Below are 23,745 nucleotides of genomic sequence, written 5' to 3'. Positions count from 1 at the left end.
CCCAGCCGCTCCGCGGCATGTGGGGTCTTCCCGGACCGGGGCACGAACCCGAGTCCGCTGCATCGGCAGGCGGACTCTCAACCACTGCGCCACCAGGGAAGCCTCTTGTGTTACAGTTTTAAGTAAGTAGTCTGTGTTAACCACCTACCAAAAAGAATTTTTAAATCCTTGATTTACTTTGGATCTGAATTTTGTTTTTAATTCCCAGTGGTAAAGAACTTGTATATTGACTTTATTGTGTATTTAGCACGTTAGATGACAAAACATAAAGAAAAAATTTCAAAATTCTTACCTCTCAGTTAACCATTGTTAGCACTTTAGTATGCTTTTGCTTACATATGAGTGATTTGTTTTTCCAAATAATTCTGTGTTAAATAATGCATCAGCATTTTGATTAGCTGTTAATACCTAGTTGTATGGAAAGCCCTAACCTGTTTAATAGCTTACTTTTGGACATTAAAGTTGTTCCATAGAAGATTTATTTATGAATACCCTTAAAAATAAATTTCTTTACATACTTATGATTATTTTCTTAGATGAGTTTGCAGAATTATTGTATATAAATGTGCAAGTATATTATTACTCTTTGTCATCTTAGGTCATGGAGACCTCAGCTCAGTCTTCTGGAGACCATCAGGAACAGCATGTCTCAGTCCAGGAAATGCAGGAGCTCAAAGAAACCCTTAACCAAGCTGAAACAAAGTCAAAATCACTCGAGAGTCAGGTGGAGAATCTGCAGAAGGTATGAGCAGAAGAGTAGTGGAAGGTGTTGAAGGAATTGTTTTCTTGTTGAAAAGCTAAAGAAATACAATGGAATTTACTCAGTCATAAAAAGGAATTTTGAAAAAAAAATGTGTTAAATACTGATATGGAAAGGTATATATTTTATCCTTTTACTTTGAATGACTTATGTATGTAAATAATACCTAATCATCTTTAAGTGTTCCCTTACTTGGTTTGACCACCATTTTATATTTATACTTCCATTTAATCTAGATAAGCAAATTAATAAGTTTTACATTTGAAGTCTGTTGGGCATACAGTTATATTGATTTCGTTGAATTACATGGTGCATACTTTGTCTTCCTTTAAAAGACATTATCTGAAAAAGAGATGGAAGCAAGAAATCTCCAGGAACAGACTGTGCAGCTTCAATCTGAACTTTCACGACTTCGTCAGGACCTTCAAGATAGAACCACACAGGAGGAACAGCTCCGACAGCAGATAACTGAAAAGGAAGAAAAAACAAGAAAGGCTATTGTAGCAGCAAAATCAAAAATTGCACATTTAGCTGGTAAGTTTCTGTATACTTTAAGATTTGAACTTGATAGTGAAAGTTGGTTACTTGATTCAGGCTTAAAATTAAATAGAAAAGTAAATACTATAAAGTGACTTCTGTGTATGTGCATGTGTGCTTTTGATATTTAGGTTTATTTAATTAGACACAAATTACAGCAATTTTAATTTTCAAGTGATGAGGATGTCTAATTTATTTATGAAATCTTTCTTAATTGTTAACTGGTAGTAGATAGTAGATAGGGAGTACAGCCATCCTTCTGCTTTACTGTGTAACTATTACTACCTTTTGATGGTGATCCTTTGGGTCCACAGTATACTGCCTTCTGTAAATTCCTAGACAGCATCAGATCTTACCAGCCAAATGAGTTTTCTGTGCTTCACTTCACTGAGGGCCCCTTTAGCCCTTCAGGGAGAATATCATGTCAAATTTATGAGGAGCCAAGTGCTACAACGCTCAGGGCCTTACTGCACCTTGCTTACCAGTCTGCTAGTAGGTAAATAAAATGCCAAATCAGTTGAGTTTTATTATATGCAGCTTTTTAACTGATCTCTAAGATAGTGCCCCTGGCAACTTATTTCATAAAAGAAGTTTCTTAATTATTCTTGAGTATATAGTGTAGGTTATATGAAATGAAAATTATATAATTCCTAATATATTAGAGACCATATGAAAGGGCTCCTGCTGACAAGTTTATGGTAGATCCTTTGTCTTTTTGAGATCTTAGGAAAAGTAAAATGTTTTATTTTGGAGTATATTTTATATTGGAGTAATAAAGCAAATACAGATAGGTTTAGAACTTTACTTATTGAGATGTATATCAGAATTATTGTGGATGTTAAAGTTCAGGAATAGAATCTGATATGACTTTTGAGTACTGATTATGCACATTAATGCATTTTATTTCCAGTGTTTGATTTTGATATTAATAGAATCGTGGTTACTTCTTCAGGTGTAAAAGATCAGCTAACTAAAGAAAATGAGGAGCTTAAACAAAGGAATGGAGCCTTAGATCAGCAGAAAGATGAACTGGATGTACGTATGACTGCTCTTAAGTCCCAGTATGAAGGTCGAATTAGTCGCTTGGAAAGAGAACTCAGGGAGCATCAAGAGAGACACCTTGAGCAGAGAGATGAGCCTCAAGAACCTACTAATAAGGTAATTAGCTAATTCGGTTTAAGTGACAAATAATTTTTGCCCTGTGCATTTTACTTGAAGATGTCTGGTGATTTAGGAGCCTTTGTCAGACTGAATTTTGACTAAACCAGGTATATAGAGAGAATTAACAAGTAAAATACTTTGATGGCATTGTTTAGTGGACTCTTGTGGGATAGGCACAGTAATCCATAGTTTTCTTTTTATAGGTCCCAGAACAGCAGAGACAGATCACGTTGAAAACAGCTCCAACTTCTGGTGAAAGAGGAATGTGAGTTTTGTTCTTTGACAGTCTGTTTGCAGTCTGTTCCCTGTTTTTCTTTTAAAATACAGGAAGGATCTAGTGATCTTTGGGGAGAAAAAATAAAAATATGTAACTAAAGAGCCATTTATCCTGTGCAAAACTGCATCATGTAGTTGCTGAGATTTTTTTTTCCAGAAGTCTTGTTTTCAGTATACTTTCAGTCCTATCAGATAGGTAGAACTTTGTGACAGAGAAAGTGTCTTTCATCTTTTAGTTTGTGATTGACTTCTAAGATAGGCTACTAGTGTTCCCTGTGATGTTATATGATACAAGGATAAAAGACTGAGCACAGTTGAATACTTTCTACATTGTCAGGATGCACCACTGCAGAACATTTCCTGCACAGTTTTTAATGCTTAAGTTCAAAACCTCTTCAATAAGAGTTTTGTAATATTTAGTGAACAAAAAATGTAGAACTATACTGAACTCTTTAATTTTTTTCTAATCTGCCAAAGTCTACCCAAAGCAGTGTTAGGAAAACAGAGTTAATAAGGTCTGAATGCATATTAAGGTCATAATTATTAGACACTCACTTCAAGAAGCATATGTGCTTTGCTTTTGATAGAGTATATGTATTTTATAAGGAATATTTTTAGTAATTTTTTATGATTTATCATTCTTGCATTTTCCCCTCTGTAAGTGCCAGCACATCAGACCCTCCAACAGCCAATATCAAGCCAACTCCTGTTGTGTCTACTCCAAGTAAAGTGACAGCTGCAGCTATGGCTGGGAATAAGTCAACACCCAGGGCTAGTATCCGCCCAATGGTTACACCTGCAACTGTTACAAATCCTACTACTACCCCAACAGCTACAGTGATGCCCACTACACAGGTGGAATCACAAGAAGGTAAGTAAAATAATAACAGGTCTGATTGAACTGTTTACTTAGATTTATTACAAGAAGATGACAGTAACTTCAAAGATAAATGAGGCTTCCACTAAAGCTAAAGTCAGACATCATGTAAAAGTGGGCATTTAATATTTTCAGGTGTATGCCTCCTGGGATACATGTTAATGTAGCATATTTCCTCCCTCCCTTCCTTTTTGCTTTTTGTGTTTTGAAGCTAAAGAAGGAGAGAAATACACCCCTATAAGTATATGGCATGCTTTTCCAGGACCAAATTTTTTACCTCTATTAGCTAAGAAAGATGATATGAAATCCACTTAGAAAACCATATTAAATCACTTGTTCAACCCAAACATCAACTTCTTCCCTGATAAACTGTCTGACCTTGTAATTGCTTTCTGCACTTTCTTCCCATGTCACTTTCTTACTCATTACAACAGTTACAACCACATTTTATTCAATTGAATACATGTTTTTTTATTCCGCTAGATTGAGCTCCTCAAGGGTAGGAATTTGTTTCTCATTGTTTAATCCCTTTACCCAACCCCAAGATAGGTGTCAGTCAAAGTTACTAAATACAATTTTCTTAGATCCTTGTCTTAACAAATGTTAGAATTCAGTAAACTAAGTGTTTAGAAATATATAACATGTATATATGCTGTGAAAGGGCAGAATATTTTATTTGAACTACATTCAGTAAAATAATTATGAGATATATTACCAGTTAAACTTAACAGTCATTTTATATTAGTTGAAAACAAAATGATACTTAATAAAAACTTATAATTTGACTTTGAGTTTCTTAATATCATTTGGTCATCATTTACATAGAATAATAGATGCAAAAACAGTTTATTTATTTAATTCAGCCAACAGTTTACTGCACACTCTATGTCTGTCACATAGGCAATACAAAAATACATAATAATTACTTTTACCCTCAGTGTTTTTGTCTAGTGAGTGGAAGAGGTATGTACATAAATAACTATGCAAAATGTCACCTATAAGAGAATAGGGAAGGACAATTTCAGCTTTGGTGAAAGTAGAAAACTTAATATATTAAATGTTTTAATTATTTTTCAGCCATGCAATCAGAAGGGCCTGTGGAACATGTTCCAGTTTTTGGAAGCACAAGTGGATCTGTTCGTTCTACTAGTCCTAATGTCCAGCCTTCTATCCCTCAACCCATTTTAACTGTTCAGCAACAAACACAGGCTACGGCTTTTGTGCAGCCCACTCAACAGAGTCATCCTCAGATCGAGCCTACAAATCAAGAGCTATCCCCAAACATAGTGGAGGTGGTTCAGAGTTCACCAGTTGAGCGGCCTTCTACTTCCACAGCAGTGTTTGGCACTGGTAAGATAAATTTTAAAATGAGGTTAGAGTAGACCTGTGCATTTATAGTTTCTTGAGTATAATACATATTTTGAATGTTCTTTGTACTTACTTGTTTTCTACCAGGTATTAAAATGGATGACGATATTCCTAACATCTTATTTTATGTTTACTGCTGACTTCTATTTTAGGTCACTCGTTTTAGTCATTAAGATCTTTCTTCCTTTTCAGTTATTTTTTGACTAATTTTAAAGGTGATACAGCCTGAAATTTATTTTATGTACAGTTGACCCTTGAACAACACAGGTTTGTGGATTTTTTTTCAATAGTAAACACTACAGTACTATACATCCTCAGTTGGTTGAATCTGCACACACGAAGGAATGGCTGATATGGAGGGCCAGCACCCCTAACCCCTGAGTTGTTCAAGGGTCAGCTGTAACTTAATACAAGTCCTGAGAACTAAAAGATATCTAGAAGAAGATTAAGTAAGAATTTTCAAGTCTAAACATATAAGGAAAATTTTTTTATCCAAGGAGTCCTGGGTTTTATAAATTATAAGCTGGCCCTATATAAGCTTTGTGAGTAGCAATTCTGTATCAGTACAGTCACAGTGAGTTAGATGTATTGTCGTAGAAGTTGATTGGCTTTATTAACCAAAGGTTAAGACCATTGATTCAGAGCATAAATTGCTCTTTGTTTACACATAGATTAGCAGGAACAAATTATGTTGTTCTGTCCAAATTTTTACTGTGTTTTTTTTTTGTTAAATGACCAAGATATTTTTTAAATTAACTTTGTCTAAATTGAGTGATTACCACGCTCTAATTCAAGATTTAAATTATGTAATTTCAAAGTTTCGGCTACCCCAAGTTCTTCTTTGCCGAAGCGCACACGTGAAGAGGAAGAAGATAGCACCATAGAAGCATCAGACCAGATCTCTGACGATACAGTGGAAATGCCTCTTCCAAAGAAGTTGAAAAGTGTTACACCTGTAGGAACTGAGGTGTGTAAAGATCTTTCTGTTTACTTTTACTTCTACCGTTAGACCCAAGATATTCTTTCACTTACAGCATTATTAAGAGAATGGACCTTTTGGCATCAAAATCCAGAAAACTCTCTTGTTGAACTTACTGTAAAATTTGCACTGAAAACCCAGGTATTGTTGCTGTTGCCAACACTGTTTTATATTCTTTGAGTATGTTTAATTGAATTAGTTCCCATTTCAATTTTTAAAACACAGTTACAAAAACGTAGGATGAATTCCATTTCAATTTTTTTTTTAATTTAAAGAATAAGGAAGTTATAGTCTCATGGGAATTTTAAACTGGTACCTGCCATCTTTTTCTCTGATTGACCAAAATGGTATTCCTTTATTTTCTTTTGTTGAAGATAAGTTGTAATGAATTGTTTTATTATCAAGCATTGAGACTACTAAATTAATTTCACTTGCATGTATTTAATTAATGTTCATAAACCTCATTTTGTATATACCAAAGAGGAATGTGATTGTTTATATTTTATAAGTAAATATAAGTGAACATTTCTGATGTACAGCTTCATAAAACTACAGGTTTGAGTTTTGTTTTATTGGGAGAACTCACTGACCAGGTGATGCTTCATCTAGTGAACTGATATGGTTACCACACTTGTATGTCATGATTCAGGAAGAAGTTATGGCAGAAGAAAGTACTGATGGAGAGGTAGAGACTCAAGTATACAACCAAGATTCTCAAGATTCCATTGGAGAAGTAAGTAAAACATACTTAAAGTAAACAAATTATTGCTTTTAGTGAATGAAATGAGCTTTGACAAATTGAAATATTATTTGGACTTCTGTTTTCAATTTGCTGCTTTTATATTTAATGAAATATTGTTAGAATTACCAATGCAGTTTCTGCTTTACTTCTAATTAGTATCCTGCCTTCTAAACTTTATTAAAGAAATGCTTTTGTTTATAGTTAGCATAGATTTTCCAAGCTAAGGTTGTCATGAGTGAAGATTACCCACTCTATTTTATTTGGAAGGATGAGCTGGTTGAGTCTTGAGTTAATCCATAAGTGCCCCATTTGGTATCCTTTGTTGCTCCCCTCTATTGCTTCCGTTACTGAATTAAAATAATCTGTGAAAGGAAACGCATTTGTATACCTCTTCATCTTTTGAACTCTCATTGAGGCTTCTCCAGAGGCAGCCTAACTAATGGGAATGCATAGACTCTGAAATTACAAAGCTCTGGCTTCTGTTCCTAACTCCACCACTTAGAAGCTGTGTGACTGTAAGCAAGACATTAATTCTCTCTAAGCCTCAATTTTGTCATAAGATAACATAATTTTTAGTTTTGTAGAGTACCTGAAATAGTACCTGCCACATATTAGGCACTCAAATTATTGCTTTTCTTCCATTCCTCCACCCTACAAATCGAGAGTTCATAATTTATAGTAATTCATATTTATAGTAATATTATAATATTAACACAACTCATTATTATATGCCAAGTGTGGTTCTGAAATATTTGCATTTATTAACTGATTTAATCCTCATAAGAAATTTGCAACAACCCTGTTTTACAGGTGAAGAAACCAATGCCCAGCTAAGTCATGCACCCAGGTTTTCATAGCATTGGAGCTAGGATTTGAACTCAGGCTGTCTGGTTTCCATTTGTCTTGTTAAGCTTGAAACAGTACTTTCTGTCTGGATAAATTTTTAGGATCATTTTATTCTAAAATTATTTTATCTGTATAAAATAAAGGAATTGTTTCAGGCTAATCATAAGTAACCATAGATTGCAAGTAAATGTTAGTTTCTTAGATGCATTAATTTTGTAAGTTAATTTTTTCTGTTTTCCTTGGCTAAGAACAGAAAACTAAACTTCCAAGATGAATATGTAATACTCTAAATGACATCGATTTTGTGTATATTTCAGAGCGGGTCATACCTGAAGAGCATAATAACAATTTTGAAATAAGATGTGAATTTCTATGTTATTGCCAGGCTTGGTTAAATTATACCGAAATCTTTTGTGCAAAGCTTTTTCTTGAGATTGGCAAAATTGTGACTCAAAAGTGCCTCTGGGCTTTCCATTTTGTTTTCTTGCACTGTCTACTTAGTGTGTGAAAGTGTAACAGTTCATTTTTCTAATTTTCTGACAATGAAGCAGATGTTCTAAGTGTTGCTTTTCTTGAAATAAGCATGTTAGTTTGTTACGTTTTTAATTATACCATGACTTACTCATATTTTCCATTACAGTAAACATCTTTATGAATGATTTAGTTCATAAGACATTGTTTCTGGCTTGTATAAAACAGATTTTGGAATTCCCTGGCAGTCCAGTGGTTAGGGCTCCTCGCTCCCACTGCAGGGGGCATAGGTTTGATCCCTGGTCACGGAACTAAGATCCCACATGCTGCATGGCATGGCCAAAAAAAAACAGATTTTGCTGAGTGCTGAACTAAAATAAAAAATAAACGTTTAACTTTTTATAGTAAATATCAAAAAATAAAGTTAAATTGCAGTTTATTTCAGTAGCTAAAAAATGGAATTGTGAGGAATTAGACTAAGGGAAGAATTATTTTTACGTCTGGTATATCTTTAATGCAGTTTAAAGGCTTAAGATAGAGTTTTGAGAGGGGGAGAAGTATTTTTGTAAAAAGACAGTTGTAATAGTTTGTTTTATTTAGTGTGTTTTACACAGTATTTCTGATTTGGGGGAAATTTTTTGTCTTTTTTAAAATTATATGTTGCAGTTCCATGGATAGTCTGTTTTCTGCCTTTGGTCCACGCTGTTAACTAACCATGTTGGCTGTTGAGCGCTTGAAATATGGCTAGTCCAAACTGGCATGTTCTTAAGTGTGAAATATACATTGGATTTTGAAGACTTAGTACAAATTTTAAAATGTAGGATTAATAATTTTTATATAGGTTACATGTTGAAATAATCTTTGGCTATATTAAGATTATTGTTAAAATTGATCTCACCTTTTTTTTTTTTTTTATGTGACTGCTAAAAAATTTTAAATTCCATATGGGAAATGTATTGTGGCTCACATTATACTTCTGATGGACAACACTCATCTACAGTACCACACTGGTAGATTTGACACATATATACCTGTGTGTCTACATAAAGTATTTTCTTTCTTTTTTATTGGAATATTACCCAGTGGGATTTATAATAATTCTTCTATAGGAAGACTGTAAAGAAACTCAAAGCATTTATTTTAAATTAATTCTGCTTTCAAAACGGTATTTTTAAAAATAAGATTCTGGTAGTCCATAAGTATTCTTTAGCCTTTACTTATATCTACAGTATGTCACTGATAGTTTTAAGTATACTTGACTTTATTTATTTGTTTATTCATTTTTTTGCTTTTAAAGGGTGTCACCCAGGGAGATTATACGCCAATGGAAGACAGTGAAGAAACCTCTCAGTCTCTACAAATAGACCTTGGACCTCTTCAATCAGATCAGCAAACAACATCATCACAAGATGGTCAAGGCAAAGGAGATGATGTCATTGTAATTGACAGTGATGATGAAGAGGAGGATGATGATGAAAATGATGGGGAACATGAGGTAAATTTGGATTTGAAATCATGTATTGTTTTAAACTGCTGGATGAAATGCTGAAATCCTTGGGAACACTAATGTATCAACCAGTAAATTCTGATTCCCCATCACTTTAAATAGATTATTATGCTTTTCTTTTATCCTGATCAGTTATGCACTTAACATTTTGCATAGAACAAGTGACAGAAAATCTCATTTTTTTAAATGATTACTGAGTCCTTTAGGATTTGTTAAACTTGTTAGATTAATTAAACTTAATCTTAAATCTCACTGATAAGTGACTGTAGACTTAATTGTAAGCACTGTGGTTTCTGGAAATAAAAAGGTTTTTTTCTTGTGGAGCCCTTATAGTTCTTTTCAAAAGGAATTGAGGTGTCATGATAATTAAAACATATTCTAAGTGAAACTTGGCATTTTATTTTGGGAGTTAATCCTATATTGACAGCTTCTCATTTTCAGATTCTTTTATTAATCAATGTTTTTTAAAAGCTTATAGCATAGTATAATTTCACCATTTTCTTATTCAATGCCACTTTTTAAATTTAGAATTAAAGTGGACCACTTGACATTCTGTGGACATCTGGGAGCTTTAATCTTTGAATTGATCTCATACGAATAGTTAGAATTCAGAGTTGATTATTACTGTACTAATTCCAGTAAGCTTCACAGTTTTGATACTTGCTGCCACTGAAGTAATCCCATATAACTTTCAGGACAACTCCTGTATCCTGGTCAATAATAAGTCACTTAAGTTTCTGACCATGGTATCAAGATATGCAGAACACGTTACCGTGTCCTAGATCTTTATTTATACTTGAGGATTTTTTACTAGGATTATGAAGAAGATGAAGAAGAAGACGATGATGATGAAGATGACACAGGGATGGGAGACGAGGGTGAAGATAGTAATGAAGGCACTGGTAGTGCAGATGGCAACGATGGGTATGAAGCTGATGATGCTGAGGTAACTGGCTAGAATTTTGACCATCAGTTTTCTTTAAGAACTTGCTTAGTATTGTTTTTCAAGAATATAAAAAGGCTTGTATTCTCAGAACACTACAGCTTTTCTTATCTTTGGGTTTTTGTTTGTTTCTACTGTGGTTTGGTTTGGTTAATTATTTTTTAAGGTAACTACTTGATTTATTTGCATTTAGCATTCATATTTTGTTTTTAGGGTGGTGATGGGACTGATCCAGGTACAGAAACAGAAGAAAGTATGGGTGGAGGTGAAAGTAATCAGAGAGCAGCTGATTCTCAAAACAGTGGTGAGATTTGGTTTTGTTTTTCTTTTTTTATGTTTTGTTTTGGTTTTTTAGTCTCTTTTTAATTGAACACTTTTAATATTTTAACCTGACGTTTTCTAAACTAGGACTGTGCTTAATTATCACTTAGGTAATAAAACTTGGTTAATAAACTGGCAAGCAAGAGATTGCCTCTTGTTCTTGCTTTGTCATTATTATTCTCATAAAGTCTACTATGTTTATATCTAAAATGTAGTCATTGTACTATTTTTTCTACCTCATTGGTCTTCTGTAAGATTCAAAAATTTTAAATCTATAAAGCATTATAAACGCCATGTGTTGCTGCTGCTCTTAAGTGGAAATTTAAGTCAGGGACTTCTAATAGTAATGGCAGTTCACAACCAGAAGAGGTCAGTCTAATCAGGCTACATGTTTCAAGATTTGTGGGTGTAGGAGTTTTGCAGTGTTGTCCAGTTTTCCAATGAATAAAAGATTTTTTCATCAATATAGCATACCTTTTGTTAATTTTTGAAAGGATGAGTCCTGGAGGTCAGCTGAACTGTTATAGGCAGTAAAGAGTTATGGAATTCATAGAAAATAATTTTATTTTAGAATTGTTTTAAAATGTTTTTTTAAAGAATTGGTGATCATCTAGTGTGCCATTCTGGTTTTAATAAATACTGAGCCAGAATCATTAACAGTAATATAATAAAAACTTTATATATGTAGACTAGTGGGAAAACAGTATATCTGAGTTTCTGTGTAGGCCTGTATATTTAAAAGTGCAAATTGTATGCTTATTTGAATTAAAGAAAGCAAAGGCAGGCAATCTTTTCAACTTTTAATTGTTTAAGAGAAAAATAAACTAATGAATACTGAACCATATAATGAAAATAGTGTTGCTTTTTGAGGGAGATGAGCTAGGGAGAGAGATTAATTAAAATAATTTACATTTTCTAAAACATTTTATGGATTTAAGAAACACCTTTTTTGTGTTACATAATTGGGTTATAAAGGGAAATTTTTTTGCCTCTAGGTAATATAACTAAAAGCTAAGTCTTGTGAGGGTGGGTGTTCATAGCCATTCTTCCTAGATACAAAACATATAACAGATGCTCATTGAATACTTGTTGGAGACTTTTCTTTTTTACAATCAAGCAAAAATATGCCTAGTAGTCTAGATAATTTTAAGTTAGTGGATGGATTTGGTACATTGCTAGTAATTACAAAATAAGTGCTTTTTCTGAGCAACTATACTTGTACTGAACTATTTAATTCTTACTTAATAAGCCTGTCAGATTCAGGTACCAGTGAAGAATCTGAGAAGCAGAAGCAAAGTGATATAACCAAGATCATATAGCTATTAAGTGTTAAAGCTGGCTATTTACAATAGCCAGGACATGGAAGCAACCTAAGTGTCCATCGACAGATGAATGGATAAAGACGATGTGGCACATATATGCAATGGAACATTACTCAGCCATAAAAAGAAACAAAATTGAGTTATTTGTAGTGAGGTGGATGGACCTAGAGTCTGTCATACAGAGTGAAGCAAGTCAGAAAGAGAAAAATACCATATGCTAACACATATATATGGAATTTTTTAAAAAGGTCATGAAGAACCTAGGGGCAAGATGGGAATAAAGACTGAGACCTACTAGAGAATGGACTTGAGGATACAGGGAGGGGGAAGGGTAAGCTGGGACAAAGTGAGAGAGTGGCATGGAGTTATATATACTACCAAATGTAAAATAGATAGCTAGTGGGAAGCAGTCGCATAGCACACGGAGATCAGCTCAGTGCTTTGTGACCAGCTAGAAGGGTGGGATAGGGAGGGTGGGAGGGAGGGAGATGCAAGAGGGAAGAGATGTGGGGATATATGTATATGTATAACTGATTCACTTTGTGATAAAACAGAAACTAACACACCATTGTAAAGCAATTATACTACAATAAAAACGTTTAAAAAACAAAAAGTGTTAGAGCTGGAATCTGATTCTAGACCTCAGACTTTTAAACTACTAAATTGATATCGTATTCAACTTTTCACTTTTGTTGTTTTACTTTGTATGTAGAAGACCTAGGCATCTGAAGGGCCGTTGAAATTCAAAATTTAGGAAAACCAGAATATGAAAGTTATTGTAAGGCTTTTTACTTATCTCCTTCACCCTGTTTGAGTGTAATACTAATAACTGTAGTGGTCTGATCTTTAGGTAATTTGCCTATTTTAATAATATGAGCCAAAATTTATTAAATGTTTATTTTATCATGTGTTAAGCTAGATGCTTTATGTCCATTATTTGATATCTTCAGAAAAATGTTTCTTGTACATCACATTTTTGTTCCATTAACCAACCAAATAAATAGAAGGGAGTTGCTAAGACCATACCACTGTTAACTGCACACCCAATATCTCTGGGTCTACCACACCTCACTACTTTTTTTCTAAAAATATTAGGTGAACATTCCTAGTGTAAGATTTATACTTCTAGGGATTGTCCAAGTTACTTTGTGGTAAACATAATAGTTCAAAGTAATCTTCTCTCTTCCTATAGGTGAAGGAAATACTGGTACTGCAGAGTCCTCTTTTTCCCAGGAGATTTCTAGAGAACAACAGCCATCATCAGCATCTGAAAGACAGACCCCTCGAGCACCTCAGTCACCAAGACGCCCACCACACCCACTTCCCCCAAGACTGACCATTCATGCTCCACCTCAAGAGTTAGGACCACCAGTTCAGGTATTAAAAATACTAGTCATTCTGAAAATATTACTTGAAAAAATGTTGGTTTTTTTCTCCCTTTCTTTCCATTAGCAATTACTTTGTTTTTCCCCAGAAATTAAGTGAACTTCCTAATGTTTGGTATATTTTTGTAAAATTTTTGAGCTGAAACTAATCTCTGAATTATTTTCCCTGAAATATGGCAGTAATTTACTTCATAGAGGAAGTGAACTTTGGAAAGGCAAGGCTTATTAAAATTGTGTATAAAGTGAGATGATTATATTCATAGAAAATAAAAGTCTCCTCGCTGTTTTTACAGGTTAAAGAAAATTTTCTTGGATTTTAATTAAAATAAAATGTATTTCAGCATCTGTCCACCATTTGTTTTGAAGGTTTCTTTCTCTAAGGTGCACTTTTTTTAAAAAAAAAAAGGAAATTTCTGTTCTGCTTAACAGAACTTCTTTTCCTCTTATTTTTTTGCAATCACATGTATTAATATCCACTTTTAAAGTTCATGAAAGTGTGCATAACCCTTTCCAGGTAACACTCTTTGTAGTAGGATTGGACATCTCTTATCAGAAGCTCTTGAAGAAATAGCAGGCAAAGTACAAAGGCTCTATTAATCATGTAGCTTGAGTCTTACTCTGTAGTGTACTAAACACTGTCAAGTGTAGATTCTACTAAAATACCACTGACGAAGATAACCTCATCTTCTGAAAATATAAAGTCTTACAGGATTGTTTGTGGATCCTGCAAAATATGCCAATTCTATCAATTTAGAATTGTCTAAATTGGGAACCAGTTTACAAGTAGTCAGTACTGCTTTTGAACTCCAAAGGATAATTAAGCTTTAAGATCAAAGGATACTTACTAACACTTAAATTAGAGAGATAGGAACTAAGTTAGATAGGAACCTACAAATAAGATAGGATCAGAGTTTGGTTTTGCATATTGGTTAATATTATCTACTGGCTAATAAAATATTTGTCTATTGGTTAATATTATGTTCTGTGTAATTAAAAGCATGTCGTTGTTTACAAAATGGATTTCTTTAGTACTGGTACAAGATTAGTAGCAGTTTTTCCTAAGAAAAATCCCAGTGATTACATTATCTGCTAACATTTCAGTTATTTTATTACCAGCGTATAATAAGCCGTATCTGTTAATATTTGGTGTTTCTTTCATTGCCTAATTCCTTAAAACAAATGAAATTCCTTTCTTGACATAGAGAATCCAGATGACCCGGAGGCAGTCTGTAGGACGTGGGCTTCAGTTGACTCCAGGAATAGGTGGCATGGTAAATACCTACCTGTCGTGTAAAAGTGATTCATTTGTTCAGCAGTTATTTGTGTAGTCCATACGTATGCTCCTGTCATGCCTGTTTAGTACTTGTTTTCTGTCTTTGTAGCAGCAGCATTTTTTTGATGATGAAGATAGAACAGTTCCAAGTACCCCAACTCTTGTTGTGCCACATCGTACTGATGGATTTGCTGAAGCAATTCAGTAAGTCAGTGAGAGGGAAACATACTTTGTGACTAATCAAATTCTTCCTGTTTCCCTGTTAACTTGATTACATTTGATTGATTCATTATTTGTTAAGTCCTATGCTATGTACTAAGCAGCTGAGGGTAGGAGGGTTGAGGGTGTAGTGTTGGGGAAAATCACATAGAGGTGAATGAAGTACAGTTGCTTCCATCAGGAATTTGAAATTTAAAGGCAGTATAACAATGGTTAAGAGCATGGACTTTAGAGTTAGAATGCCTGGGTTGGAACCTAGCTGTACTGCTTACTAGCTATGTCAAGTTGCTGGGTTCTCTGTTCCTGAGTATCTTCATTTTATTAATGAGAATAATAATACAATAGTTTTTACCTCATAAGTTGTGAGAATTAAGTGAATTTATGTTAACATGTTTATAATATCAGCAGGCACATAATAAATGCTTTATAGATGTTGATGAAGGTATTGGTAATTACAGTGATCATGATGGAAAATATTGTTGTGAAAGCTAAGCATATGCACAGCTAACAATAACCTAAACAATCTAGGAGAACAGAGGCATAAGCAATAGGCTTTGTTTATATAAACGAGGGAGTGATTTATTCTAACACTTAGGGGAAGAGAATCTGAGAGGACTTAATGGGGGCGACATTAAATTGAGCCTTGGAAAAAAACACCTAATACTTACTGAGCATTCCCATGAATCAGTTTATCTAATCTTCGTAACTCTGAGGATAGATACTATTATTTCATTTACAGATAAGGAAGCACAGAGATGCTAACAAATTTTCCAGAGGTCAGACAGCTAGGAAGTGACAGTCTGTTTATTTCAAACCAGTCTGGCTCTAGAACCTATTTTAACGCTTGTGCTATACCACTCCTTTTAAAGAATAAAAAGGCTTTCCACGTGGAAGTGCACAAGTTTAATTGTGGCTGAAGTATCAGTTGCATGACAGGATGTACCTGAAGAATAGAATAAAAATGTTTCTACAAACTTGGGGAATGATTGATTTTTCTGTAGTATGTGGCAACATATGGCCATCAGAACCAGTTTTAAACTTGCTCAGTTAACCACAACTCACCTCAGCTAACACAATTTTACAAGCCAACTGATCATTGTCAGCCCCATCCTTCCAAAAGTCAGCCAGTCAGAAACAGACTCACTCCTAAAGAACTGCTGAATGCCAGCCAATCAACAACATTCTCACATAGCTCAGAAGAATTTAATGTCCTTCTAATAGAAGAATAACTTATGGAGACAGGTTTGAAAATTCACCTGAAAGAGACTGTCCTTAACTAAAGCAATAGTGTGAAACAGAAAAGAAAATAGATTCAAGAGTTACTACTGAGGTAGAATCCATAAACATCAGTAGCTGACTAGCCAAGAAAGGTTAGGGTAAGGAGTGGGCAAAGAGTGAGATAATGCTATTTTATATCCTGGATTATAGGCAGAAAGATGGATGGTAGTGTTATTAGGTCAGCGAGAAAACAAATTTCTAGCCATCTAATATTAAAGTTTTTATCTAGACCTTGGGAGCCACCTAGTGAATTCTTTCAGATAAGAAATGGGCTCGAGAGGTGACCTGATTTATCTATGACTAAACGTTGAAAACTGAGACAAAACTTTTTTCATGACTTTATTCTTTTTTTGTTACATTTCATGTTCAGTTTATGTTGCTTTCTATATATCTACATAGAGATTTCTAGCAGATTCAAGAAATGTGAGGTGTAGTTCAGGACAGCTGAAAGCTATTCATGTATAAATCATGTATATATAGATCACATAATACGAATCACACGATTTATATTGTTGCTAAATTCTTGACAACTGATATTTTGAAAATATTTTCATAAGTGAGAATTCCTTTATCAACTTTATTTTCAAACTGTTTTCTTCCTACTTTGTTTATGCTTATTCTTCCTTCTTCCTATAGTCTTTCCATCATTGCAGTTTAAACAAGGTAACTTTAAGTGTCATCTTAAATTAATTTTTGTCTGTTTAGTTCCCCACAGGTTGCTGGTGTTCCTAGATTCCGTTTTGGGCCACCTGAAGATATGCCACAAACGAGTTCTAGTCACTCTGATCTTGGCCAACTTGCTTCTCAAGGAGGTAAATCGCTAAATAAAAGCTTAGCTCTCTTGGATTTGCATGTATTTTGATAATAAGCTGTTCTGACATGATTTTTTTTTTTAAGTGAGCAAATATTAATATAAAAAAGTCTATATCTAAATAAACCTTATCCTAATTTATGGAAGAAGCTATAATATATTTACTACTTATTAAGCACTGCCTTACATATTAGTCTTTCTAACAAAATTTTCAGTTCTTTGGGCATAATGACTAGCTTTTACATTTGTATCTCTTTTGGCTTTTAGTATAGTATCAGGAATATCTGTTGTGCTAATAAATATACCTAGGTACTAACCAGCCATTTTAAAGTTGTTGGAAGGAATACAGCATATTTTTTGTTTAGTTTGACATTTGACGTTCCTAGTTAAGTGTATAAAACTAGTTAGATATTTTCCATTAACATTAAAAATAAGAAAAATAAAATGTTAAAAAAACGTGGAACAAAATGACCCCTAACATAAGCAATAGCAGTTGGTTATTTGGACATGAATTGTGCTATTTCTGGAATTAATTACTTTTTAATCATTGGTTGGCATTCATAGAACCCGCTATATTTCTGGGAAGCTATTATGGCATTTTGTAAGTGAATAGGGAATGCATACTGTTTTAATAATAAGCCCAAAACAAAGATTAATCTACAGCCCTCGTGTAAGTCATGCAATACATACATCTTAGTCCCTGGTGGTTTAGGATGTGAGGTCTAACACTGCTTCCCTCTACCAATATGAAATTGTGAGTTGACTTCAGAGGAATTCACAATTTTATGTGGCTTTATTATAGGACACTTCCAAGACTTGGAAGTCAGATCTAGGCTTAAATTGGAATGCTACCATTTTACTAGTAACTTTGGGAAAGTTAATTAACCTCTTTGAAATTCAGTTTCTTTAGCAAAAAGGAGACTAATAATACCTTGCTGTTTTGGTGTAGAGTAGATTCAAACACAGTACCTAGTTCATAGTTGGGCACTCAGTAAAGTTAGCTTGTACAAAACTTATAAGAGCATTTTAGCTGTTTTTTATTTAGGGTTACTTAAATTAGTGTTAGGGAGCTTAAAGGAAACATTTAAGTTGTATTTACATTTTTGAGGGAGGGATTGATTTTTGCTTGATGGGCTAATTGTGGGCTTCAACAAATTTGTGTGTCTCCACTAATTAGTTTTTTTCTTTTAGATGTCTGGGATATTGACAATATTTTGTTCTTTCAATCATTAATATTCAGAATTGTCTTTAGGTTTGGGAATGTATGAAACACCCCTCTTCCTAGCTCACGAAGAGGAGTCAGGTGGCCGAAGTGTTCCCACTACTCCTCTGCAAGTAGCAGCCCCGGGTAGGTATCAAAGGCAGATCAATAGATTATGTGTTATAATGGTAAAATGGAAACCTGTGATATATCTTCTAGCTAAAAATTAGAGAATCCGCAAAGTTGTTAAAGTTTTCATTGCTTTTCTGGTATTTCATTTTTTCAAGTGACTGTATTTACTGAGAGTACCACCTCTGATGCTTCAGAGCATGCTTCTCAGTCTGTTCCAATGGTGACAACATCCACTGGCACTTTATCCACAACAAATGAAACAGCAACAGGTGATGATGGAGATGAAGTATTTGTGGAGGCAGAATCTGAAGGGTAAATGTTTACCGTGTAATTTTTGCTTGCTTAAACTTGTCAGACTTTTACATTTCTTTTTTTAAGCCAGGAAGCAATAGTCTCTTGAGCTGTGTTTTCAGTAGCATCCTGTTATAAAAGTAAACCAAGCCATATATTTTGGAAAACTAATTTTTGCACAAAATAACATATTTTAAGACTTAAGACATTGTTATTACAGAAGACAAATAATTTTTTAAAAGGTTATCTCCTTGAAAATTGCATGATGCATTCTAGAACAAAGTATTCTTTAGAATCACCCTTCCATTAATATCGCTGCTTGAACTTTTCCCCAAGAAAGAAGGCTTTCTGTGAAAATTAGGAAATGACTCAATTTTCCATTTAGTAGTGGGCTCTCAAGCAAACCTCACCTATTTTTTATTTACATGCATTTAGAACTTGGTCTAAAACACTAACTTGTTAAAAATCAGAAATCTTCAAGACCTGACTGTTTTTAGCACATCAGTTATAAACAAAGTTTAACAAAAGAAGTATTTCATAACAAATCATCTGGGCTTTTTTAAACCAAAGGAGGTAGAGTAATTTAATGGAAAGAACCATTGGACAGTGGTTTTGGAGAAGTTTAACTTTCAAGGTGGAGCCTGATTCTTCATAAAATAAAAAAAGTTGGACTGCTTCACAGTCAGAAGCTTAGCTATAAGTAGAACCCAGATTTCCTAGGTAGAGCTCAGAGGTTTTGTTTTATTTAGCAAAATTTTCTTAGTGTAATTACAGGCCAACTCTAGTATATAAGAAAAAAGGCAGGTCTATTATTATGCCTCTAACACAATACTGCTTAATTTGGGGAAAGTTACAGATCCTGCTGGAAATACTAGCTGCCTTTAATTCCATACCATGTATGCAGGTCCCTTTATATATGTCATTTCTAAACCACACAGTATCTCTGCAAAGTATTATCTCCGTTTTACAAATGAGAAAGCTCAGACTCTGAACATTAAAATAACTTGCGTAGGCTGCACTTCAGCAGTTCTTCTCAACTTTAGCAGAGTCATGAGAGGTATCTTTCAGGTACATTGTTATTAATAAGTGTACTAAAGTTTGCAGATGATAAAAACTGGAACAGATTCAAGTTATTCTTGTACTCTTATCTCCCTCACTTGCTTTTTGATGTACTTTCTTGAATGGGAGAGACAGAGAGAGAAATGGAGTTATAGCTTTGAGCCAGGAATTCACCTACCCTAGCCTGTCTCATCTGGGCTAGAGCCCATGGTGAAATAGTGGTATATTACTAATAGTTGTAACCGTTGTGAATTATTTTAGTACTCTGCTTTCCTAGAAAGTTGTTTTGTGGTATATCAAAATCTGGATAATATATCTCTTGTGAATATCAAGAATGTGAACATCTTTTGTCGAAAAGAAAAAACAACAGCAAAAGAGAGGAAAAAACAAAAATTAAAATTGAAACATGTCCTAGTGAGAAAAGGAGTGAGGAAAAAGGAGCTTGAGCTCTCTTTTCCCCTGCCTTTAAAAAAAAATGTATGGTTACCAATATCAGAGACTGCTGTTTTGAGTTGGAGGGGAGCTCTGGGTTATTTAAATGGTAGACTATCGAAAAATAAAGTTTGGGAAAAATTTAGGATACATTCTAGGATCAGTTTTGTATTTTCTAATCAATTTTTGTTTTCCTTTCTTAGTATTAGTTCAGAAGCAGGCCTCGAAATTGATAGCCAGCAGGAAGAAGAGCCTGTTCAGGCGTCTGATGAGTCAGATCTTCCTTCCACCAGCCAGGACCCTCCTTCCAGTTCTTCTGTAGGTAAGTTCCTGCTCTTGACTACAGTACAGCTTTTATACATCAAACTTGTTTGCAAAAGATCCTGCTCTGTTAGTTACAATTGATAATTCTTTTTTCCTTGACTTTTAAAATGCTTCATTTAAAAGAGAAATTTTATTTTATTAAAAGGAACTTGGCTTATATTAAAGGGAATTGGTTACATTAGAGGTGCTATAGGGGCTGTGAGGGATGGGTTATTAGGAGAGAAGCTAAGGAGTAGTACTCCAGGCCTCCTACCTGTGTTTAAACCAGAGCAGCTCCTTTTTTATTTCTTCTGCATATTAGGTTCTACATGAGATTTGGTATGGAGGGTTGAGGGTTGGGAGGCCTGTTGCTTCAAAAAAAAAAAAAAAAATTGAAATTTACTGATATAAATAGTTTTAAAGTTTGGTTTTTCACGTTTTTGAAGTTAACTTTGAAAAGGGCTATTTTATGTGTCTTTCTTGCAATAAAAATTAATTGTGCAGGACTTTTTAAAAAATAATTAACATTCATTGAGCACTTACTGTATATCAGACAGTATTCTAAGCCCTTTACCTATATTTACTCACTTAATTCTCACACCAACCCAACGTGGTAAGCACGCATACCCATTTCATAGTAATGGAAACTGAATCATAAAAGGTTGAAAAATTCCTTGCAAGTCACATAGTGAGTAAATAATGGGCAAGCCAGGATGCAAACTCAAGAAGTTCGACTCCAGAGACTCCACTCTTAAACAGTATACTACACTAGCTTATCTATCTCAAAGTTTTTAAGTAGGGAATTACTTTTATTATTGAAGAAATACATACTCAGTCATCCTCTCTGATTGTTTTCATTTTAAATTGTTTATAGCAGTAATCCTCAAATTCTGTCATAGAACCTTCAGGTTTTATGGAAGACCTGCTCAGTTACTACTTTTTTCAATCATGGAACTTTCCTATCTCAAGATATGTTCTCCCTTTTAGCTTTTTTGTGACACATCAACCTATAGTCAACATCCCCAGGGTTCAGATCCTGTATCTGCCTTTTAACAGCTAGTAACTTTAAATCTCTGCACATTTCATTGTGAAATATGGGCATTTATAACTCATCTTGCAGTCAAGATTAAAAATAATGTATGTAATTTATATAACTCAATGCTTTACACACAGTAAGAAGGCCCAAAAAAATTGTAGCTGTCATAGTTACTAATAAAACAGTAATATTATTAATAATAAAATACAATAACTGAAGTTCTGTGCCTCCAGTTATATCCTGATGTCCCATGAGAGTTGTCTTTCCTCAACAGGAGAATTGGTACTAGCTATATCTTACCAGAGCTTGCATAAGAAAATATGGTTCTTGTTCCCTTTTACAGTATAATATGAAATTAGGGTGTTCTTAAATTTATTTGATAACATAAAATACTAAACCTCCCCATCTAAGCAATTATCCATTTGGTCAGCAAATACTTAAGTGCCCACCGAGTGCCAGGCAATTTCACAAAAACATTACTAAGAAAATGGTATTTAAGGAAAGACCTGAAAAAGGTAAGGGAGCAAAGCTGTGCAGCTATTCAGGGGAAGGTGTTCCAGGATGAGAGAAATAGTAGATGCAAAGTCCATAAGGCAGTGGTGTGATGTGTTCAGGGTCAGCAAGGAGGCCTTTGTGGCTGGAGCACAGTAAGGACAGAGAGAGACTAGCAGGAGGTAACAGGGTGGGGGAGGAAATATCTAGGAGACCATTGGAATTTCTTTGGCTTTCATGGATGTAGCAGGTTTTTGGAGGGCTTCAAACAGAGTGGTAACATGATCTGCTTTAAAGACTTAGCAGTATCAGTTTTGCTGCTATGTAGAGAAGAGACTGAAACTGAGTAATGGACAAACAAAGAGAAAGTTTGGAGGATACTGCAATAATTCAAGGTAAAAATGATGTTTTAGACAGGATGGTAGAGTCAAGGTTGTGAGAAGTAGTCAGATTTGGGATATATATTTAAATTAGAGCTTGCGGGCTTCCCTGGTGGTGCAGTGGTTGAGAATCTGCTTGCCGATGCAGGGGATATGGGTTCGTGCCCCGGTCTGGGAAGATCCCATATGCCACGGAGTGGCTAGGCCCGTGAGCCATGGCCGCTGAGCCTGCGTGTCCGGAGCCTGTGCTGCGCAACGGGAGAGGCCACAATAGTGAGAGGCCCGTGTACCGCAAAATAAAAAAATAAAAACATAAAAATAAATTAGAGCTTGCAAGATTTTCTAATGATTGGATTGGGGACATCTGGAAAAGAGAAGAGTCAGATATGACTCATGTTATATTGTAATGGACTGTTGTTTCCTGAGGGATGTGGTATTTTGTTTCCCATTGTATTCCCCAACCCCTAGCACAGTGTCTGATAAATGGATAGGCACCAAGTACATACTTATTATTAAATTAGTAGAGTGAATGAATGAAAAAGTCAAAAATAACTTTTTTCTTAACTTTTTTACCTTTTCTGTTTGTTAAATGTCCCTTGTTAAAAAAACATTTAAATATTGAAAGCAATGGGCACCTCTGCATTTTATCCATGCATTCATTTAGTAATTAGTTTTTGTCACTATAACTGCTTTCTTGTTTATTAACTTGCTTTTTTGTATATTAATGCTTTTCTTAGATACCAGCAGTAGTCAGCCAAAGCCTTTCAGACGAGTAAGACTTCAGACAACATTGAGACAAGGTGTCCGTGGTCGTCAATTTAACAGACAGAGAGGTAAATTTCTAACATATTGATCATGTGATAGGATGTGGGATAGTAATAAATGGAATGAGTTTTCTAATCCTTAAGCCTCCAATGTGTATCTAGTTTTTTTAAAACGTTCCAAGGGTTGATTAAGTACACATTGAGCATGTGATGTTTACTAATCTGTAAACATCTTGCAGACAAGTTTGTATACCATAGGTATATCATGAATATGTGCTTACATTTTATTTTTATTCATTTCTTCCTTAAATTCATGGTATAATCTGGAAAAGCTAAACTGTTATAGTGCTATGTAGATGTAACTACTTGTTACATCTCTGCCTATTGTTGTTATACTTTTTATACGTCAGAATAAAGCTTTGTGACTTGTTTAGCTAGTAAAAGAAATGTAAAATTTCAATCTCTGTTTTCCAATGTAATTGTTAGAGATTGCATTCATGTAATAAAACATTAATCTGATTGGTGTAAGTTCCATTGAAGATGTGACATATCTAACAGCTTTTTGTCTACATGCCTGCA

At 34.3% G+C, this 23,745-nt stretch overlaps 1 protein-coding gene across 1 annotated transcript in view; it reads left to right on the top strand.

Annotated features, from left to right (window-relative positions):
* The window catches only part of TPR (translocated promoter region, nuclear basket protein), a 65,152-nt gene that overhangs the window by 41,244 nt on the left and 163 nt on the right, over nucleotides 1–23,745 (top strand). The window contains exons 34-52 of the mRNA XM_007451154.1: nucleotides 599–742; nucleotides 1,096–1,294; nucleotides 2,250–2,455; nucleotides 2,662–2,723; nucleotides 3,397–3,605; nucleotides 4,689–4,961; nucleotides 5,798–5,946; nucleotides 6,608–6,691; nucleotides 9,315–9,512; nucleotides 10,339–10,470; nucleotides 10,681–10,771; nucleotides 13,303–13,487; nucleotides 14,698–14,766; nucleotides 14,878–14,972; nucleotides 16,971–17,077; nucleotides 18,329–18,424; nucleotides 18,565–18,721; nucleotides 20,395–20,513; nucleotides 23,140–23,235. Of these exons, the coding sequence (XP_007451216.1) occupies nucleotides 599–742; nucleotides 1,096–1,294; nucleotides 2,250–2,455; nucleotides 2,662–2,723; nucleotides 3,397–3,605; nucleotides 4,689–4,961; nucleotides 5,798–5,946; nucleotides 6,608–6,691; nucleotides 9,315–9,512; nucleotides 10,339–10,470; nucleotides 10,681–10,771; nucleotides 13,303–13,487; nucleotides 14,698–14,766; nucleotides 14,878–14,972; nucleotides 16,971–17,077; nucleotides 18,329–18,424; nucleotides 18,565–18,721; nucleotides 20,395–20,513; nucleotides 23,140–23,235 (2,671 nt within the window). The remainder of the gene's footprint in view (nucleotides 1–598; nucleotides 743–1,095; nucleotides 1,295–2,249; nucleotides 2,456–2,661; nucleotides 2,724–3,396; nucleotides 3,606–4,688; nucleotides 4,962–5,797; nucleotides 5,947–6,607; nucleotides 6,692–9,314; nucleotides 9,513–10,338; nucleotides 10,471–10,680; nucleotides 10,772–13,302; nucleotides 13,488–14,697; nucleotides 14,767–14,877; nucleotides 14,973–16,970; nucleotides 17,078–18,328; nucleotides 18,425–18,564; nucleotides 18,722–20,394; nucleotides 20,514–23,139; nucleotides 23,236–23,745) is intronic.

The sequence above is a fragment of the Lipotes vexillifer genome, unplaced genomic scaffold (assembly GCF_000442215.2).
Source record: "Lipotes vexillifer unplaced genomic scaffold, Lipotes_vexillifer_v1.1 scaffold343, whole genome shotgun sequence".
Classification (NCBI taxonomy): Eukaryota; Metazoa; Chordata; class Mammalia; order Artiodactyla; family Lipotidae; genus Lipotes; species Lipotes vexillifer.
Note: the sequence above shows the minus strand (reverse complement) of the source record. Positions and strands in the feature narration are given on the sequence as shown.